This window comes from Vicugna pacos, chromosome 8, assembly GCF_048564905.1.
Source record: "Vicugna pacos chromosome 8, VicPac4, whole genome shotgun sequence".
Taxonomy (NCBI): Eukaryota; Metazoa; Chordata; class Mammalia; order Artiodactyla; family Camelidae; genus Vicugna; species Vicugna pacos.
Window position 1 is genome coordinate 42,936,471 of NC_132994.1, and position 19,088 is coordinate 42,955,558.

The 19,088-nt window shown below is 33.2% G+C and overlaps 1 protein-coding gene across 3 annotated transcripts in view; it reads right to left on the reverse strand.

Annotated features, from left to right (window-relative positions):
- Positions 1–1,770: 1,770 nt before the first annotated feature.
- TBC1D32 (TBC1 domain family member 32) overlaps positions 1,771–19,088 on the reverse strand; it is a 131,438-nt gene continuing 114,120 nt past the window's right edge. For 2 of the 3 annotated variants that reach the window (XM_072965806.1, XM_072965805.1), the window contains 5 exons: positions 17,413–17,528; positions 16,458–16,612; positions 14,423–14,563; positions 11,995–12,183; positions 1,771–2,070 (listed from right to left, as the gene is read on the reverse strand). In XM_072965806.1, the coding sequence (XP_072821907.1) occupies positions 1,951–2,070; positions 11,995–12,183; positions 14,423–14,563; positions 16,458–16,612; positions 17,413–17,528 (721 nt within the window). In that variant the 3' untranslated portion in view covers positions 1,771–1,950. Of the gene's footprint in view, positions 2,071–11,994; positions 12,184–14,422; positions 14,564–16,457; positions 16,613–17,412; positions 17,529–19,088 lie in introns of those variants that run through there. The other variant, XR_012074970.1, reaches the window with a different exon arrangement.

Sequence of the window (19,088 nt, forward strand, 5' to 3'; positions counted from 1 at the left end):
TTCTTTAGATGCCTAAATATCAAAAGGAGGCATAACTACGAAAATGAAACTTCAAAAGTAGATATTCAAAGATTTACATATGAACATTTAAATTTTTCACAGATTTGTTTACATTGTATCATAAAATGTAGTTTATTATAATAAACCCTGTAAAATGTATAAGGTACTCCTTCACAAATTAGAAATAAGTCTTAAGGACTTATATTTTAAATAATTAAAAACAAAAGTGAGGCAAGACAGGGCTGTATTTATTTCTACTCTAAAGAATATTCTTAAATCAAAAATAGGAAAAAAAATTCACAATGGCAATTACAAAAACTACTATATTTTACATTTTATTTCACCAAATTGCTAGGTCGTTGTTCAGATTTGTCAAGTGGAAAATGAAAGCTTTCTTGTTCCAGCTGAAGTCACTTTTCCAAAATGTAATATCTAGGTCTTACTTCAATTTCCAATCAAAATCACCAATGGATATTATAAAATTAAGTTATAGCTCTTCTCTATTTGTATTTCCAATTACCATGTAAGAGCTTTTAAAAAGAAAGAAAGCTGCAACTTTCTCAGGACCAATAACTATAACTTAGAAACAGAATGGGAAGAAATGGAACCATAAACATGTATTACAGATTCTGTGGAACAGCTTTTCAAAATTAAGTTTGAAAGTAGACAAAACTTGATGTTTTGAGTAACCTAGGGCTCTGTCACCTAACTCATATCAGCCAGAGCTAAAGTGAGCAATATGTCAAATTAACCTGCTCAATTTCCTTTTCTCAATTTTTTCAGTGCCCTTTAGGAACACCATTACGAGAAGCTATTGTTGACATTTACAGCATAAAACCTGATTTTGGAAGGTTGATTTTGCAGTTGCCTAAATATCACGAAACTAAAAATTGTATGATACCAGTTGTTTCATCATACTAAAGGAGAAATGAATTTGTGGATAAGCCATTTTTGGTTGAAAAGAAAAAAAAGCTTCAGAATGATTTGAGTGGTTGACTTATATTTAAACATAAGTAATGAATATAAAACAATCTCTACCTATAATTTTTAAAACTTGTTTATAAATTAATTGAAATTAATATTTTGTGTCTTATCATTCATATATTAAATGTGACAGTTATAAGGAAATAGATCCTAGCATACTGTATTAATCTCATTTGGCTGGGCCTTGTATTTAAATAGAATAAAACATTGTTAGTCATTTAAAATAATTTGCAGATCTATTCTCCTTAACGTCTTCAAGTTCAGGACAAATTAAACCTATCAGTAAGGAATATGCGTAACAAATGAGAGTCAAATGCTTATCAGTATGAAATAACCAATCTATTTTTAAATGAACCATGTGGAGACTACATTTCACACTGAAAAATTATAAATTGAAATAGGTATCAAAAGCAATTCCTAGAAAAACAATTATGTCTGAGGACAATAATTTTCATACTACTTGCTATGATAAATATCATTTGTTCCTCCGTATGTAAAATAAGCAGTTGTGGCTTTGTCTATTTTCTTTTATATGTGAAGACATAAAAAATGAGGAAGACAGTTATCTTCCTTGTTTACATGGACTCCCTCTCGCTGGTCAAACAATTACTTTTACAATATTGCTGCTACTTTCCAAACTCATTGAAAAAAATGTTTTACTCATCTAGGGAAGGAAGAAATGTTAAGACTAACTCTTAAACACAAAGAACTATAAGACAGATCTTATTCTTAAACAACCTTATAAAACAACAAACTTAGAAAAATGAATTCACTTCATATCACATATTGAGCTGATACATACTTGAATATATTATTATATTCAAAACTCTCAGGAATGATTTACAATTTACAATATTGTATATTCACAAAGCATATGTTGTTATGGACACAGATAGAAAACAGTCAAGTCCATTTGTTTTCTTTAAAAATAAATAAAACATAAAATTAAATTGTGTGTTCTATGATCTATGTGCTTTGCACTCTAATGTTCCGCATGTCTCTCAGCAGCACTGGTCGGTAGTTTTGTTCCAAAATTTCCATATATTCAAAGTAATCACTCACTCGAAACCCATGCAGTGGTTCTTCCTGTCAAAAAAATATAAAGAGAAGTTCATTTGCTTTGGTAAAGACATGCAATTCTAAGTTAATGAATTTTAAATAGTGGATGTATCATTTTTTGCAGCTCTAGATGGCAGTTTCATGTTGCTAGTAAATGTGCAACTGCTTTTTATTTAGTAGGCTATATGTATATGATAGCAAGAAATCATGTCCCTGTGAAACAAGGTTGTCTGTTTACAAAACCAAAAAAGCTTTAGTGCTAACAACAACAACAAAACCAAAATCTTAGATAATGAAATCTTCCTAATATTTTAGATGTAGTAAAGTTTCAATTATAGAATGATTGTTCACATTTGTAACTAGTAATGGCTCTAAAGCTTTTCAAAGGGTACCATAATACTGCAAGAAATATCTGTTCTACAGCTATTCATAAAATCTCCAACAGTCTGCAACTCATAATGTTGGTACTATGCATGTCTGTACGAATTTGGAATTAATGGTTAGTGTCCCAAATGAGGCACTCAAGAATGTAAAACAGTAGGAGCATCCATTCTGAATCTTAGAGACTTTTAGGAAATTTTACGACTATTCCTTTTAGCATTTTCAAATACTAGCTATGCAATGCTTCCCCTTCAAAGTAACAACAACAAAATTCTGCAAAAGAAACATGATCCTTGACTCACTGTAATGTATTATGTTAGAAGTTTGAGAGGTTATAAGGAATTCTGTACAGTTCATGCTTTTCTGGAGATTATAGTTTAAAGGCAAAAGCTGCTAACAATAAACAGGAGCAATTCAAAAGATCAGAAGATAATATGTTATCATACACCAAATATTATGTTAGAGACAATCAGTTTGTAGATGAGAGAAATCAATGTAAGGTAGCTAGGAAAATGTCACAAAAATCTCAGGAAGAATGAATGTGTTCAAGGGCCTCAGATGTCACTAGTCTACACTTGAACTTCATCGTTAAAACAAGTAATGGATGAAGTGAACAGAGTTTGAACAGATACCAAATTAGATTTCAGTCTAGAAAAGTGTAGCGTAAAAGAACTGTATTCATTAAATGAAACAAAGCTGCTAGAAATAAAACAGAAACAGTGTCATTGTGCTCCCAGCATGATCGGGCCATGGCACAGACAGGAAAGTAGACACCAAAGTTGCTGGCCTCAAAACCACGCTTGAGTCGCACAAGCTTGATATTAAATATTTAACAGGATCTGTATTTATGTGCCTAACAGTAGTTCTGGGATTTTATTTCTTGTGGATATAATAAAGTGTCTTTTAAAGAGCAACCTCCCCCCAATCATTTGTACGAGGTTAGTAATAGTTCACAGCTTGCAAATAACTTGGGAGAAGAGTACACCTACTTGCCACATATCACCTAAAATCTGGGTAATTTGGGGGAAAAGTGAATTGGTACTTAAAAAAAAACTATTACTGATTTATAAGGCTGATATTATAACTAAGGAAACCAAATGATGTTAAGTTATATGGATAACATTACACCCTTAAGACTAGAGCTAAAACCTTCCAACATAACAATTGGAACTCTACTCTTCATCTTTAAATAACTGTGATATCCATTTCTTCATTCATTAATTCATTGATCCCCTTATTGTATGTAAAGTTCTTGGTTATATACTGAAGACACAAAGATGAATGAGAAAGTCCTTGTCCTAAAAATTAACAGCTGAGGTATATACTGTATCTCCAGTTTTAAGTATAAGCAACTGAATCAAAGGGAAGATGTTCATCTTATGAATAGCAAGAATACTAGGTTTTTGTCAATTTCTCTCGTATCAAACATATTTCACTTTGTTCTTTGGGGAAGAAATAGGATTGAAATAAGACCAGTATTACTATTCAAGAATTCACTATAAACAGTTATTGTGATAGTCATGGAACTATTTATGAATTTATCTATTCTCTTCATCCAAATTACTTGTGATTTGGCATTAATCACCTCTTCACTAAAACTATACTTAAGTTGGAAAGGAATTATAGTAATGTGTCATACTAACCAGAGGGGGAAAAAACCTTGTGCAAAAAAAAATGTTTTAGTACATATTCATGAGTTTTAGAAGAATGCTTGTTCATTAAATGTGAATTACAATAGGAGATGATGGTATTTGAACAATAGCTCTAATAATTCTGGGTGAAAATAAGCAAAATATATTTTAATATATTTTAATTATTGTTCCACTTTAATTTAAAAATAAAAACTACCTATAGAGAACCATAGCTTTTACTTGGTTTAAATATTTTTTCCTGAGGACATATTTTTTGAATTATGACTTCCATCTTAGACATTAATTTTAAAATAAAGAGAAAATACTCTGATAACTATACTGAAGGGACACCCATAAAAATGGCAAATAAGGCTATTAAGGTCTTATTTTATAAGAGAAAAATTAAATAGTCATTTAAATGGGATGTTTTTAAATGCTATAGTTTATTATTTAAAATTCACAGGCAATTTGAACTCTGAATAAAATTTCAGAATCTCTGAATTCCACTTCACTTCAAAGTGGAATATTTTTCATTTTATCATAAGTGTTCTCTAATGGCCTTTTTACTGGATAACTTTTCCTTGTAATTATGACCATTTAGACAGCCAGCTTATCATTCAAGTTATAAAGGACCATTTCCTCAGAATACTGCTTTATTATCATTTCATTTATAGATCTGCATATATTGGACTCTATAAAAATATGAATCCCCTTATTCTTTAAATTGGTAGACATGTCATTATATAAGGTAACACTATCTCATTTTATATAAACAGTGCTCTATTTGCTCAAGTTTTGTTTTTTCACTAAGTCACTACTGGAGTAGTTTATGTCTTGATTAAGAAGTTCATTTTGAGCATACCGTATTTTCTTTTCTGTACCTAATGGCTTTTCAACCAGTATACCTTCAATGATTTGCTCTCTTCATTAAAGTTTGGTTTCGAATGATAAATCATCAAAAAGCATTAAAAATTACCATCCTAAGCCACAATGCTGCATATGTGTTCAATATTACATGATACGGCATACACATAGCTTCTCTCTCTCCTATGTGTACAGAATTTAGTTTCAAGTATGTATCCACTGGTTTTATTTTACTATCAAGAGTATTTAATTAAAAGATCCACTGAATTTAGGATTTTTTTAAAAAAGGGAAACAGACTAGTCAATGACATTCTAGAAGAAGCACAGGATTTGGATTCAGACCAAAAAAGGGTTCAAACTCCCCTGTATTAGTTACTAGATGTATGAACCTGGGAAAGTTTAGATTCTTTAAGCCTTGATTTTTCATGTGTAACTGCAGACAATAATAACATAAACTGTGCTGTCTGAACTCCTTACCATGAACTATAAAGCCTTATGTCGTCTGACCGTTCTTACTCCCTCACCTTGTTCTGGCCACAGTGGTCATCCTGCACTTTCTAAGTGGTCCACACTCATTCCTACCTCTGAGCCTTTGCATTTGTCTTTCTTCCTATTTAGAGAGATTATGCACAGAAGTCTTTGCATTGCTTTTTTCCTTTGCTTCACTCAAGTCTCTGCCTACCCCCTCAGAGTAGCCTTCACTGGACTCTTTATCTAAATAGCACCCCTGAATCTGACTGAGTCCCTTACAATATTTAATTTCTTTATAGTAAGATCTAGCAATACCTGAAATATTACATATTTATTCACACATTATTTATCTACCAGTAGAATATGAGGTCAATGTGGCAGGGCCATGGCCTGTCTTGTGACTACAATGCCTGAAACACAGCTGTTACACAATAGTTGAATAAGTTGATGAGCAATGAATGGGCAATACCTGTTAATCCCTTTGTCCAGTGCTTGGCATTCAGTAAGCACTCAAGGTGTTAATGGTGGTCATAATAATAAAAACATTTTTATTAACATATGTTCTCTGAAATGGTTGAGCTAGATTGCTTTGATTGCACTGCAAATTTGTTAAATGTTAAGCATGGACAGGCCCATTAAGGATTATTGACTCCAGTCTCTGCTCTTCAACTCCTTACCAAAAATATAAGAGAACAGTTCACTTAAAATACTAAACTATTACTGTACTTTCTTGCAACTTCTCAAGAATATGCCTATTATGGAAATTAAGCTATACCTATAATTTCAAACATTATTTTTAACAAAGCTTTCAAAAACAATTTCTAGCAGAATGTTTTTACAGCTACTGCAAGCCCTGAAAATTTGGAATTTGAATTGAAGATAAGGCCTTTCAGGGTGGTAAAAAGATACAAAGCACAAAAAAATGAAGTACGCTACTATGACATGCCTTAGTTTTATGACTTCGGGACCAAGCTTAGGTATTTTCTGATATATTCTTTCCCAAATATTTAATTATTAATGCATTTAAAAGGTGATAAAAATATAATAGCTCTTTACAAACTACAGAGGAAAAAAGTAAGATATGTCACTTTGAGTGGATTAAACTGGAACAAAGAGTCAATTCTTATTAATAACCATCAGGAGGTATATAAAATAAGTTTACCACAAAAGGTGTAGGACTCAATATGCTCTGAGGTCACTTAAAGAATTTGTATTAATGTCAACTCTCACATAGGAAGCTATCTATCTATCTACATATTTTAAACATAGAAAGTTCACTCATCTAGCCCACAGACATTTACTGAGCACCTAGCACACAGCAGGAGTGGTCCTGGACACTGTAGGACAGCAATGAATAAAGCCCACAGACCTCCTGCCTCCCCGGAGAACTAATGGATATAAGACCTTTAGGTTGTGAAAGCAGGGGAAAAACACAGCAGGGGGAGCAGCAGAGGCCTGGCCTGGGAAAGTGCTTTTGCTTGGTTTTCCCCAGGGGGTTAGAGGCAGCTTAAGGAGAGGCCCTCAAAATCTGGGGGGCAGGCACATGGGGCTCCTCACCTGCTGCTGCCCGGCATCCCCCTGCACCTACCCTAACCAGCAGTGCCCTTCCCAGCCCTGCCCCTTCCCAGTCCTGCCCCTTCCTAGGGGGCTTAGGGCACTGCAGGATGGGCCAGCATTTCTGTCCATCAAACCAGCCCCTCTGACTCAACACAGGCATTAGGGGGCAACCCAAGGCCCCATGACCTCACCCCAAAGGAGACGGCCCCAAAGAAGACGGAGTTTTGGGCACTTAGCTCTGCTCTTCACCCTTGCTAGATGTGACCTTTTGTGTGTTGTGTCCTACCTATCACATGAAAAAGGACCTTCTTTCCTGACCAAAGTGGTAGAAATACCAACAACCTGCAAGTCATGTTTCTTCTAGTATGTTACTCCTGAGGTGTCTGGTCTAACTAAAAATTCCTGGACTCAATATCCCCTAAAACTGCTGAATCACTGGTGGGGCATTCTGGATTCAAGCTCCAAAGGTAACAGTTTTACATATTATAAAAGCTGCAAGCTACAACAACTGACAACTCAGGACTCTGTCATGAAAATTCTGTTTTAGCAGAACTAGGGAGAAATCTCAGTGCATCAGTTTTAATAAAGACTCTTGTGATCCTTAAGATCAGGATAGTTTAGATAGAGTGTATGGGTCTGGAGTGTATGGTTCTGGATAGAATATGAAGTTCTTAAACATTTAGGATAGGTTTTAACTCAGTTCAGGGGTACAAGGCATATGTGATAATTAAGGAGAGGATTCAGTTTTGGCTGGGTAAATGGGGGAGTAGGTCTTGATCAGATGCAATGTAAGAGACTGTTCCTGACACAGATCTGAAGTATATGCTGGGTATTACTATGATATTTTATAACACTAAGATGTCACAAGAGCTGGAGAAAAAAAGTAGGAGCAAAAGTATATAGTCCAGCAAAGGACTCAGGAGAAAATCCTATTTCCTTTGTTGTGTTGTCTGCATATTTTTTCCTAAATAAGAAGAATGGAACAGGGAAATAGAAACTCAAATAATGGCTTTTTTTTTTAACTTGAGCACTTGTTATGTGCCAGATAATGTTCTAGAAGTATTTTACAAATATCAGCTCATTTAATTCCTCAACAACTCCATGTGATAGGTATTACTTCACACCCAATTAAACAAATGGAAAAACTGAGGCATAGAGAGGTTAAGCAAGGTGCCCAAGCTTACAGTCAGAGGGACAGAGCCAGAATTTGACTTCAGATGGACTCAAATGATATACAGACAATGCAGAAAACATAACTGAAAATCATAGCTGACATATTACTGAGCATGTTGTATCTATTCCTTCAAATGGTGAATTATTTTTAATTCTATAAATACTTTGGTCTTTTAAAAACTTAGCATACAGTTGGTTTTTCTCAGTCTGATCTCCATTTCTTACCCTGTCAACATGTTCGGCTAAACAGAGCTGTAACAGCAACAACAAAAAAATTCCTCTTGACAGTTTACTGATGGGTTGAAATTAACCTGATTTTTTTTTCACAATTATAAATTGATTTTGCCATAATATGAAAGATTTAGTTGAAGCATTTTACTTAAGTATTTTGAGTCTTCACAGCCTGATTTTCACTGGAAGGTAATCTTTTCTTAGCTTGGCATTTCAGTGAAGTTTATCCCCAGGTTGAGTCCACAAAGTAAAACCAACATCACTGCTAGCCTATTAGCACGCAAAAAGGAATACAAGCCAGTTGGCTAAAACAGTGAGTCTTCTGAAGAACTATTAAACTGACCCTCCCTAAACCTGTTGCGTGTGTGTGTGTGTGTGTGTGTGTACATGAAGAAGAAGGTGAGAAGGGTGAAGGCAAGGCCGAGGGAGGGAGGGAATGCTCCACTAAAAACAAACAACAAAAACACAACTTTACACTTTTCAACTCTGTTGAGATACTGAGAATATTTATTTTGTTGGATGATGCTTCTGTTTCTGGAAGTTTGTGCCTATAGATTTTCTGAACCACTGTCTGTCACAGAAAACATTAGGTCCAAGGACGAAGCTCTTCAGCGTACCTTTAGAAGCTGCCGTCTAGCTCAGTACTAATCTATCAATCACCACAGGGTTGTTGGAATAATGTACTTAGCTGTTATTATCCAACCTCTATCTTTGTTATGTCTAAAAAGATATTGTGAAAAACTCAGACAATACACTTTGCTGAATAATTTATACCCATGGCATTCATCTAATATTTTAGTGATTTAATCAAATGAGGAAAAAAAAACAAGTTTTTTTGTTTGCTTGTTTTGTTTTTAGTAAATCTGGGTTAAGAAATTCCAAGTCGTCTTTTTAATATACTGATCATGAAAAACTGTTCAGTGGGCTATCAGAAATGCAGGCAAAGAATCCAGACTCAATTACCTGATTTAAAATCTTGAGCCTAAACCAAAATAGATACAAAACAGGTTGATATTGTCTTTATTCTACATGCTTCAGACAGATTCTTATTCCTAAAGCAATGCTTTCATCATGTCCCTTTATGACAATATATGAAATGTAAACTGGGAAACGAATTGCATACTCTCAGTCTTCTGGAACCATCTCATTATCGAAAGTTTCTCAGGATAACTGGTAATAGTTGAAAACATAACATGTTTGTGGTTTTTCAATATTTTGGAAACTAATTTAATTGAGCCTGATTATTTGAACTTATTTACCATAGTCAGATGCTTCTTCTATCCATTTTTATATAATGATTCAATACACTCCTTTTAAAAAGTAGTTTTATTATAAAAGAAGTATGGGTTCATTCTTCAAAAATTATGAAAAAGCCCACATAAACATATACAATAAAAAGTCCCCTGTTCTACTCTACCTCCTCTCTCCTCTCAGGAGGAGTCATTATTAAATATGGAGAGTCAGGGAATGACACATAATCAATTAAGAATATTATCATGGCTGTGGTATGTAGTTATGTGGAGAATTATTATGAGCTTTTTTCTCTTTTGTACAGATCTGAGACTTTGGATCAGAAAGTATAAAAGATAATTTCCAAGGTTTAAACCCAATAACAATAGTATAATGAGGAATTTTAAAATTATGTATCTTTCTGACTTGGGGCATCTTCTGAGAGAAGGAAGAATAAAAACCACTTCCTTAATTGAAATTTCATCATTGGTTAATATGTGAATAAGTAAAAAAATAGTGTACATATATTTACATACTTTGCAAAGAAGACATTATAACAGAGAGCTTAATGCAGTAGTTACAGGGATATGTAAATGCATATTTAAAAAAAATACACTGGAATTTATCTCACAGAAAAATAACTGTCCATCAAAAGAGATCAGTGGTAACGTTAGTTTCAAGACAAGTGCTAAAATTAATTCTTTGCCCATGTTTTTTGCCAATTCAATTAAAATTTTAGTAATTTAAATAGGACTTAGATAGTAAACATAATCTTTTCTCCTTCATTTAAAAATTCTTTAGTTTTAAATTGATAGCATTTATGTCCAGAGCAAACAGACTTTGGTACATATTTGAAGAGTTCACCATTTGTAAACCCTATTATAATTTTTCCCTGTAGTGGTCAAGAAAGAGCTGAAACTGCAACAGTCAACATTAATCAGATTAAAGATGATTAAATATAAAGACATCCTTCTGATGGAAATGAAGATAAGTTAACAATTAGAAGAAGTTAGTAATGTTTGTTATTCAATGTGAATAAAACTAAGTTCATTCATCTTTCCATTTGTATTTATTTACATTCTTTGTTTACTTTATCACAAGTATTCACTGAGCACCTTCTATGTGCCAGGTACCATTTGAGGCATTGAAAATACATTAGTAATTGAGATAGACAAGATTATAGTCCTTGTGGAGCTTATACAGCATACTGAGAAAGACTGACAAAAACATATATAAAATAATTTCAGCCAGTGACAAACACTGTAAGAGAAACTAAAGTGGATAAGAGATTAGAGAATTACAGGTTAGGTGATATTTAAATGTAAGACTGGGGGAAATTCCGGACTCTGAAATCCCTGCAACTGATGAAATGTCCTTTACTGAAAAGAAATGGACATTTTGTCCTCAACATATTTTACTTAGCTATCCCTGTTCTCCAAATTTCCTCTTGCAGGTCACTATTTTTTTTTTCCCCTACCTAAATCTTCCTTCTACATGTACAACCACTGTCCTCTTAAATTTTTTTCATTAAGAATGTTTCTAAGGTCATAAGTCTAGTGATATATGTAGGAAGTTTGAGACCTTTTGAATTCAGTATTTAGGAAATAAAAATGCTCGATATTTTGGCAATCTTAAGAGACCAATGACATTTATTTACAGAAAAATCATCAAGTGAAAAATAACTCTGATAAGTATCTAATGGTAAAGAATTAAGATAAAACTGACTCACTTAGAAATTATTTGTCAACCTAGAAAAAACAAGCACATGACCAATGTTGGTTTTGGTGTACATGTGCGTATGCATTCATATCAGGAGGAGGGAAATTCAAGGAAATATTTTAACTTAAAAAAAGTTGGATTTCTGTCAAGGATCACCCACCAGGACGTATTTATATATCTTGTACTCCCTAAAGTCCAGAGCTTCAAAAGTCACACTATTGTGAGAAAGTAAGCAAATATAATTATATCTTGCTTTAAAATATTAACATATATATGGTGGTGACTTTTTAAAAAGTATAGAATATAAAGGCGTAGGATATTAAGTGTTTTGTAAAAGTATCAAAGTTATGTATTAACACAGTAACTTCAATTTTTATCCACCAAATAATTTCCCCAAAACAATAAAAAAACAGGCCTTTTGGCACAGCATACTGGTTAAAGCAAAGTTTTCTATCCAGGCAGTTTAACTTCATATACCAGCTGCACTGCTCTTCAGCACCACTCTCTAGCTGTATAATCTTGGGCAACTTAACTCGGTGCTTCAGTTTCCTCATCTCTAAAATGAGAATGATAATACCTAGGTTGTTTTTAGGACCGCATGAGTGTCTAGAAAAGTATCTGGCATTAGGTACCCCATTAGAGCTGGCAATTAACTCTCAGCCAACATTTTTCCTCTAGAAATAAACTTACTTACTTTTAGGAACACCTGCAGATCTTGAGTCTGAGTGTGCTGCAGAATGTCTTGCTGTAGATGTTTGAATATAGCTATACAGATGTACACTTGATAATCAGGACCAAGGAAAACACAAGTAACAATATAATGGCAGATTTCTATCCAATCCAAATAATTCCAGAAACACTGAGTTATCCATTGCAGGCAAATCTAGGGAAAAAAAAAAGTCAATTCATTAGAAAGCTTATGAAACTATATTTAACTTTTAAAAAGCAGCATCCAATAATGCACACAAAACCAGTGAAGAGCTTCGCATTTAATCAAAATAGAAAGACATTCTACGTATAAGAAGCCTAATAAGGATGCTTCACCTGTTTGCCTAATGTGTAAGAAAACTTTCATGGCCTTAGGACTCAGGACCTGGGGGTAACTGACAGTGTTCACATTGCTGATACACCTATTGCTAAATGCCTCCTTTATTCATACTATCCTCCTCTTACCTTCAATACCAGTCTGATCGCTACAGACAACAAATGCTGAGACTATTTTAATTCAGAGATGGGAGCTTTTTCTACCCTACCTATGATCACAGATGTATAATTATGCAGATGACAGATTGCTAAATGTTACATTAATGCAAATGGGCTCTTGCTGATTCAGAAAACAATTTAAACCAACTAGAATTACATAATATAAAAACTGAGCACTAATATAGAGAATACATCAAAAATGAGACTTTTATAAAAATCATTTATCTTACTATTTGAATAATATTTTTCAAATTATAAAAGCAATACATGCCCATTATGGGAAAAGAAACAGAAAAGTTAAAAAAAAACAGTAAGAATGACACAATGATTAACATTGTCATTAATATTTTGGTTCATTAATGTTATACTTTTGTGTCTCCCCACAGAAGTACGTCAAAGTCTCAACCTCAGGAATGTGACATTATTTGAGAACTGGATCTTTACAGAGATAACTAAGTTAAAATGAGGTCATTAGGGTGAGCCTTATTCCAGTATGATTGGTGTCAAGGAAACTGAACAATTTGAACACAAAGACACACACAGAGGGAAGACGCGGAAAAGACACACGTGGTGAATGTCACATGAAGACACGATTGGAGAGCTGCATCCATAAGCCAAGAAATATCTAAGACTACCAGCTAGGAGAGAGGGGTCACACGGTTCTTTCCCTAGAGCCTTCAAGGGAACAAAGCCTTGCCAACATTTTTATTCTGATGCTTTATTCTCCAAAAATCTGAGATGATATATTTTTGTTGTTTGAAGCCACTCAGTTTGTAGTACGTTGATACCACAGTCCTGGGAAACTGAGACAATTAATTACTTTCCAATATTTTCATTTTCAATTATGATTTGCAAATTACTATTGAGGAAAGATTTCCTTTAATGACCCTCTCTTCCCTATAAAGTTTTTGAGGAGTGGGAAGTAAGGAATGGGAACAGATATGGTGGCTAATCTCAATTTGTCATGATATATAAGATACACACAAATTTTCCTTTTTTGTTCTATTGTTTTGACCTTTTAAAAACATACTTTTGAGTAGTTTCTAAAATTTGTTTTTATATCCTGATTCAATTTGGGGGATGCTGGTTCTGCTTTTAACTGCCTTTAACATGGTGTATTAGTTTTCTAGTGTTGTCATAACAAAGACTGAGTGACTTAAACAGATATTTATATTCTCATAATTCTGAAGAAGTCCAAGATCAAGGTTTCAGCAGGGCTGATTTCTTCTGAGGCCTCTCTCCTTGGCTTATAGATGGTCATCTTCTCCCTATGTTTGTACATGGTCTTTCCTCTGTTCATGACTGGTGTCTAAACTTCTTCTTATAAGGACACTGATCATACTGGATCAAATATTAAATTTAGCCTCATTATAACATAGGGTAGAAACAATCAGTCCAATGAAGGACTAGGAGGGAGACATCTGTAGCTACTGCATCTGATCACATGTACAACTCCAGGCCCTCAAAAGAAAATCATTAAGCCTTCCAGATCCCAACAGAAGCAGAGAGCTGGGCTTTGTTAGATAAGGTACAGTATCTCACATACCAGATGTTCAGTTTAGATAAGAATTCTTGTCCTCAGTTACCTCCCTTAATCCTCATATAAGACTTATCAAGCAGATATTATTATCTCCATTAACAAGCCTACATGTCATAAACTTTCAAAATGCCTGTCTTGAATTGCTGAAAATGAACGCAAAACCTGTGAATGCCAGGATCTACTATAGTGTAAATCTATATATTACAATAGACCTAGGGGAAAAACCCCAGTTTAAAGATTTAACACATTTAGAGGTATGACTGCTTACAAAAATGATGTGATTAATTTAAATGTATTTCCTATATTTGCTGAGAATGTAATTTTCTTTAAAGACACTGAGGTTCCGGGAGTTGAAGAAATGCTACTTCCTATGGATTACCTGTGATGGTGCAAAACCAGACATGTGAAAAGCTGAAAACACAAGTGGCACCTCCGCTTTCAGTAGCATTTCAATGTAGTGAGTGCTGCAGAAATACACTGGATGAATGCCAGATTCTATAGTGTCAGTAGGTAGGTACCTCTGCATGAAAGAGAGAAATTGAGAATTAATGAATATGCAGCTAATTTAAAAACAATCAAGCAAACTTATCTAAATATTTTGTCTATATTGCAACTTCAAAATTAATCTAGTGGCAGAACAAGTTACTCCAAACTTTATGGAAGTTAAAAAGTAGAACGTTAAACACTGAGGAGAGAATAAATCTCAATAAATGCAGTATAAATAGAATCCCTGAAGAGGAATCTTAGCAGAATGTTATTTGCTTTACAAAGAAGCGGTAAAACAAACTACTGGCAATAACATGTTCAACTTGGTATATTTGTACTTGAAAAGAAAAAATGATACTATAGAAGGCACTGCATGAGTCGTCACTGACGATACAACTGCACCAACAGAAAGATGTCAAGGCTTTACATCGAGATTTCGGTCTAAAACCCCTGAGTAATATGTCACTCCATTCCATTCACAGGTCTATATTCCATATTAAATGATGGTATCAAAATGGTAAATCTAATAACATCAAAGCTGCTAAAGTCCTGCCTGATTTCAGTTTTATGGGAAGAAAGGCTATTAGAACACATCGCTCTTGTGTTAAAAATAATGTGTTGGAAAAGGTTTATAGTCAAAGCAGAAATGCAACTTCATAAAGTTATGGTTAAAAACAATTCACTGATGATGTCTGACAGTGTCAGAATCTGAACAGTAAAGTAGAATAGTTAAGACTAGTGGAATGTAGGTATCATTTTTAAGTACTTGACATGAAAATGTGTGATTGGACTTAAAAATCCATACTTATTATCAAAAGAATTTTTAACATTACATTTGTAAATGCAAGAGTGAAAAATCTTTAAGATATTTAAAACTTCATGTAAATTTTAAAGAACTGTTCAAATTTTGGTTAACAGAGGAAAACAGGTCCACTGATTTGAGAAAAACTAGTACATATTCTTTTGCGTTTTTGCTTCCTCCTGTTCACACAAACAAATTTCTCATTATGGTAAAATACGAAAGATAGAAAGTCTTACACTGGAATTGCTTATAGCTATTCCAAGGATAAAATTTCAATATTTAATGTGTTCCTTGGCGCTCTGCTTTTATTCTTCTTATCATATATTGTAAAAGCATATGATAATAAATGCTTTCATTTAACTTGCTATAGATATAACTATATAGATATATCCATATATAATATAGATATATAGATACAACTCTCCAGCCTCCTTAACAAATTTTTCTTGGATGCCAAGTGATTCTGTTGTCCAAGTACAACATGTCATGGAAAAGGTTTGGGGAGCATTGACATAGCTTATTATAATTGACAGTTTCCCCATGTTGGAGGTCTCAAATGCAGTAAGTAAATAAGTAAAACAAAATATGGAAACATTAATAAATTGAGGCATGCACTTAATTCTAAATTAAATTTACATCTCACAGACTAGTAATAAAACCTTTAAGAATACACTGTAATGTCGTAATCAAAACTCATCAGAGATTTCCAAAATGTATATAAAATTAGTGTGCTTTTCCTCTATACAATATGTATATAATTTTGACTTAATATACCATTTCCTTAAACAGCAATTTAACCAGAGATTCTTTCTAACAAAGCAATAAAATATCCATCCAATAGTTCTCTTTTTACATATGGAATTTTATACTTTACTAAATGACAGGTTTAAAATTTAATAATGCATTTATTATTATTAATCTTTCACTCAGCTACTACAACAATAATTTGAGAAAACCTTTAATCTGTATCTTCAAAAGGAATCAGTCAAAAAAGCATTCAGTTAGAAAATGAGAATAAATTATTATAGAGTGCTCTACAAATAAAATAACAAGATCCCAATAAATTTAAATAGAATTTTCCTTAAAATTTAAAACACTCCTTTAAAAACAGACTAAAAAGTCTTACAGAAATATGTAGTCTTGGCAACCAAAGGAAAGCAGAAGTCAGAAGCCGGGAGAACTGCTGAAGAAATCGCAACGTTCTCTCTTTATCCCCCAGCATTATCATGAACAAAGAAGATACAAACCAGTCATGGCCAGTGTAACTCCCCTGCAAGCAAACTGAAAGGCACAGTTAAGGAACTTTGTATAGTATCTTACAAGGTTAAATATAAGAACTTCATAAATACACGTTTCCAGGATCTCTATCAGGAAAGAGATATTAATGATACTTAGTTCTCATTTTGTCTTCAACCAATTTATAAGCTGTTAATATAAAATTAAATTAATAACAAAATTACTTATATAGTAACTATTTTAATGTACTATTTGCTGACAGTGGAGGCGAAAAGCACCAGCTACTGGAGGACAAACCTATCTGCTTTCTGGAAATACACTGTTCAAGTCATTAACACAATAATACCAACCTTTCTGTAGTTTAGGTTATCTGCCAGATTATTAGCATAATCAAGTATTAAAAAAATACATACTTTTTAGAATTCAGTAATGCAAATGACTTGCATACATTTTTTCAGGTCAAAGCCTATTTCTGAAAGATGACTAATTAAAACAAAAAATGGATGTTTTATTCTTATTCTAGATTTACAAAATCTAGATATTATTCTGACTTAATCTATTTTAAAACTTCCTTATATATGTCTGAACATATTTTCTAATAACTTTAATTATTTAGTTTAAGATTCAACTAATAAAACTGAATTTAGTAATTACTACTCAGTTTAATAAAGTACATATTTGAAATATAGAATAAAATGCTATACAGATGTATCATAATAAATCACTAATATAGGTTATAAAAGTACTATTTTACTATGAATGTGTTAAAGTACTCCATCAAAGAATTCTGAAAAATATATGAAGATAGACCAAATCAAGTACTGTCAATAATTCAAAAAGGATATGAAGAGAAGATTTTACAGAAGCTCGCTGCTGTTTCAGGAATCTCCCACAATGCTTTAAAACCAAGGTAAGATCATTTTCTGCACCATCTTTTAACAGGCTGAGGAACTTGCCATACCTATCATAAAAACCCAGAAAACACACAAATGAAAAATGTCTGGCCCTGCATTGCAAACTCATTTTTTTTTAATTCATCAAAGTGCAGCTCTCTTGAGATCTCAAGATTTTAAGTTTTCAAACTTCTACTTTTAGCCTAACTATGCTATACAGAGCACTTAAGAAAGATTAACACTCAATGTATATACCGGATAATTATGATATATTTGAATTAGTAGTATTCATCTAGTAAATACCAATAACTTTAAAGGAAAATGAAATTGTAATGAGAGAATAAAACATAGATACTGTAGATGAGTAGTAAATTATAAACATTTTTTCCTGAACTTAATCTAAAATATGGAATGCTGACAAGCTAGACTGACAGAATGTTAAGTCTAGAGGCAATTTTAGAGTTCATCTAGTCCAGTAGTTCTAAACGAGGGTGGCCCAGGGGCCAGTCTGGAAACTGATGGGGGCATTTTTAACTGTCATAGTGACTGGGGGCACTACTGATACTTGGTGAGTGAGGGCCAGGAGATCAGACGTGGGACAGTCAGTTCTATACAGTAACAACTTGCAAATGTCCTGCCTATTACTTGCATAGATGAAAAAGCTATTTATAATTATGTGAAATTAATTCTGTTTTGTATAAAATCAAGAAACATTTATCTTATTTTTTTATTATACGCTGAATGAGACCATGCATATATTAGCAAAAGACAGTACTTTTGCTTTGCTTGAAACCTTACTAAGACTTGTTTACCATTTTGCAAAGTCACTTTGCCAATAGCAATACTCTTGCAATATTTAAAGCACCAAAATAAAATCAGTCTCTATTTGCAGCTGCCACAGCCACAATAATTCTTTATGGGTGACAGCTATGTCTCATACTGTAATTGTATAGAAACATTTCATTATAAATCACTTTCCATTTATTTCTTAACAATAAAACATTATCTTGAGTTAAAAAAAATTTGTGACTAGCCTGCTCGTATTATCTATAGATTCCATCTTAGAATAGAAATAGGTCATTACAAAATAAAAGGCAGGCACAGGATCACAAAACATAATGAGTTACACGTCCTATGTGATACAGGTGGGTGAGCTAGAATCACTATCGTGGTTTTTATTATAATGCTATTAATTCACAAAAACTGTCCCTTTAAAAGCTTTCATATGCATCTTTTTTATACTTGATTCTGAAGATGACCCACTCAAATATATAGAATGGGACTGTCAAGATCCCCATTTAATCAGCAAGAAAAGTGTGTGTGGGGAGGGGGTGGTTCAAGGACTCAGTCCTTAACTCCCAGTCTGTTCAGGTTGTCCATTTCACTTGAAAATTACAATGTGATTATTAAAAATTCAAACTACTATAATTGATTTATTCATTTTAACTTCTGCACCTATTGTTAAGGTACTTTTGTACTCATAACCACAGCTTGACAATGAAAACTAATCATATTTTAGAAAATGGCATGATTGTGCTACCAATGTGCTGATTTTTACAATGCTATTTTTGGAAAAACCTGAGAGTCATAAGGCCTTAAATCACTGTAATTAGCCTCTGAAATAATAA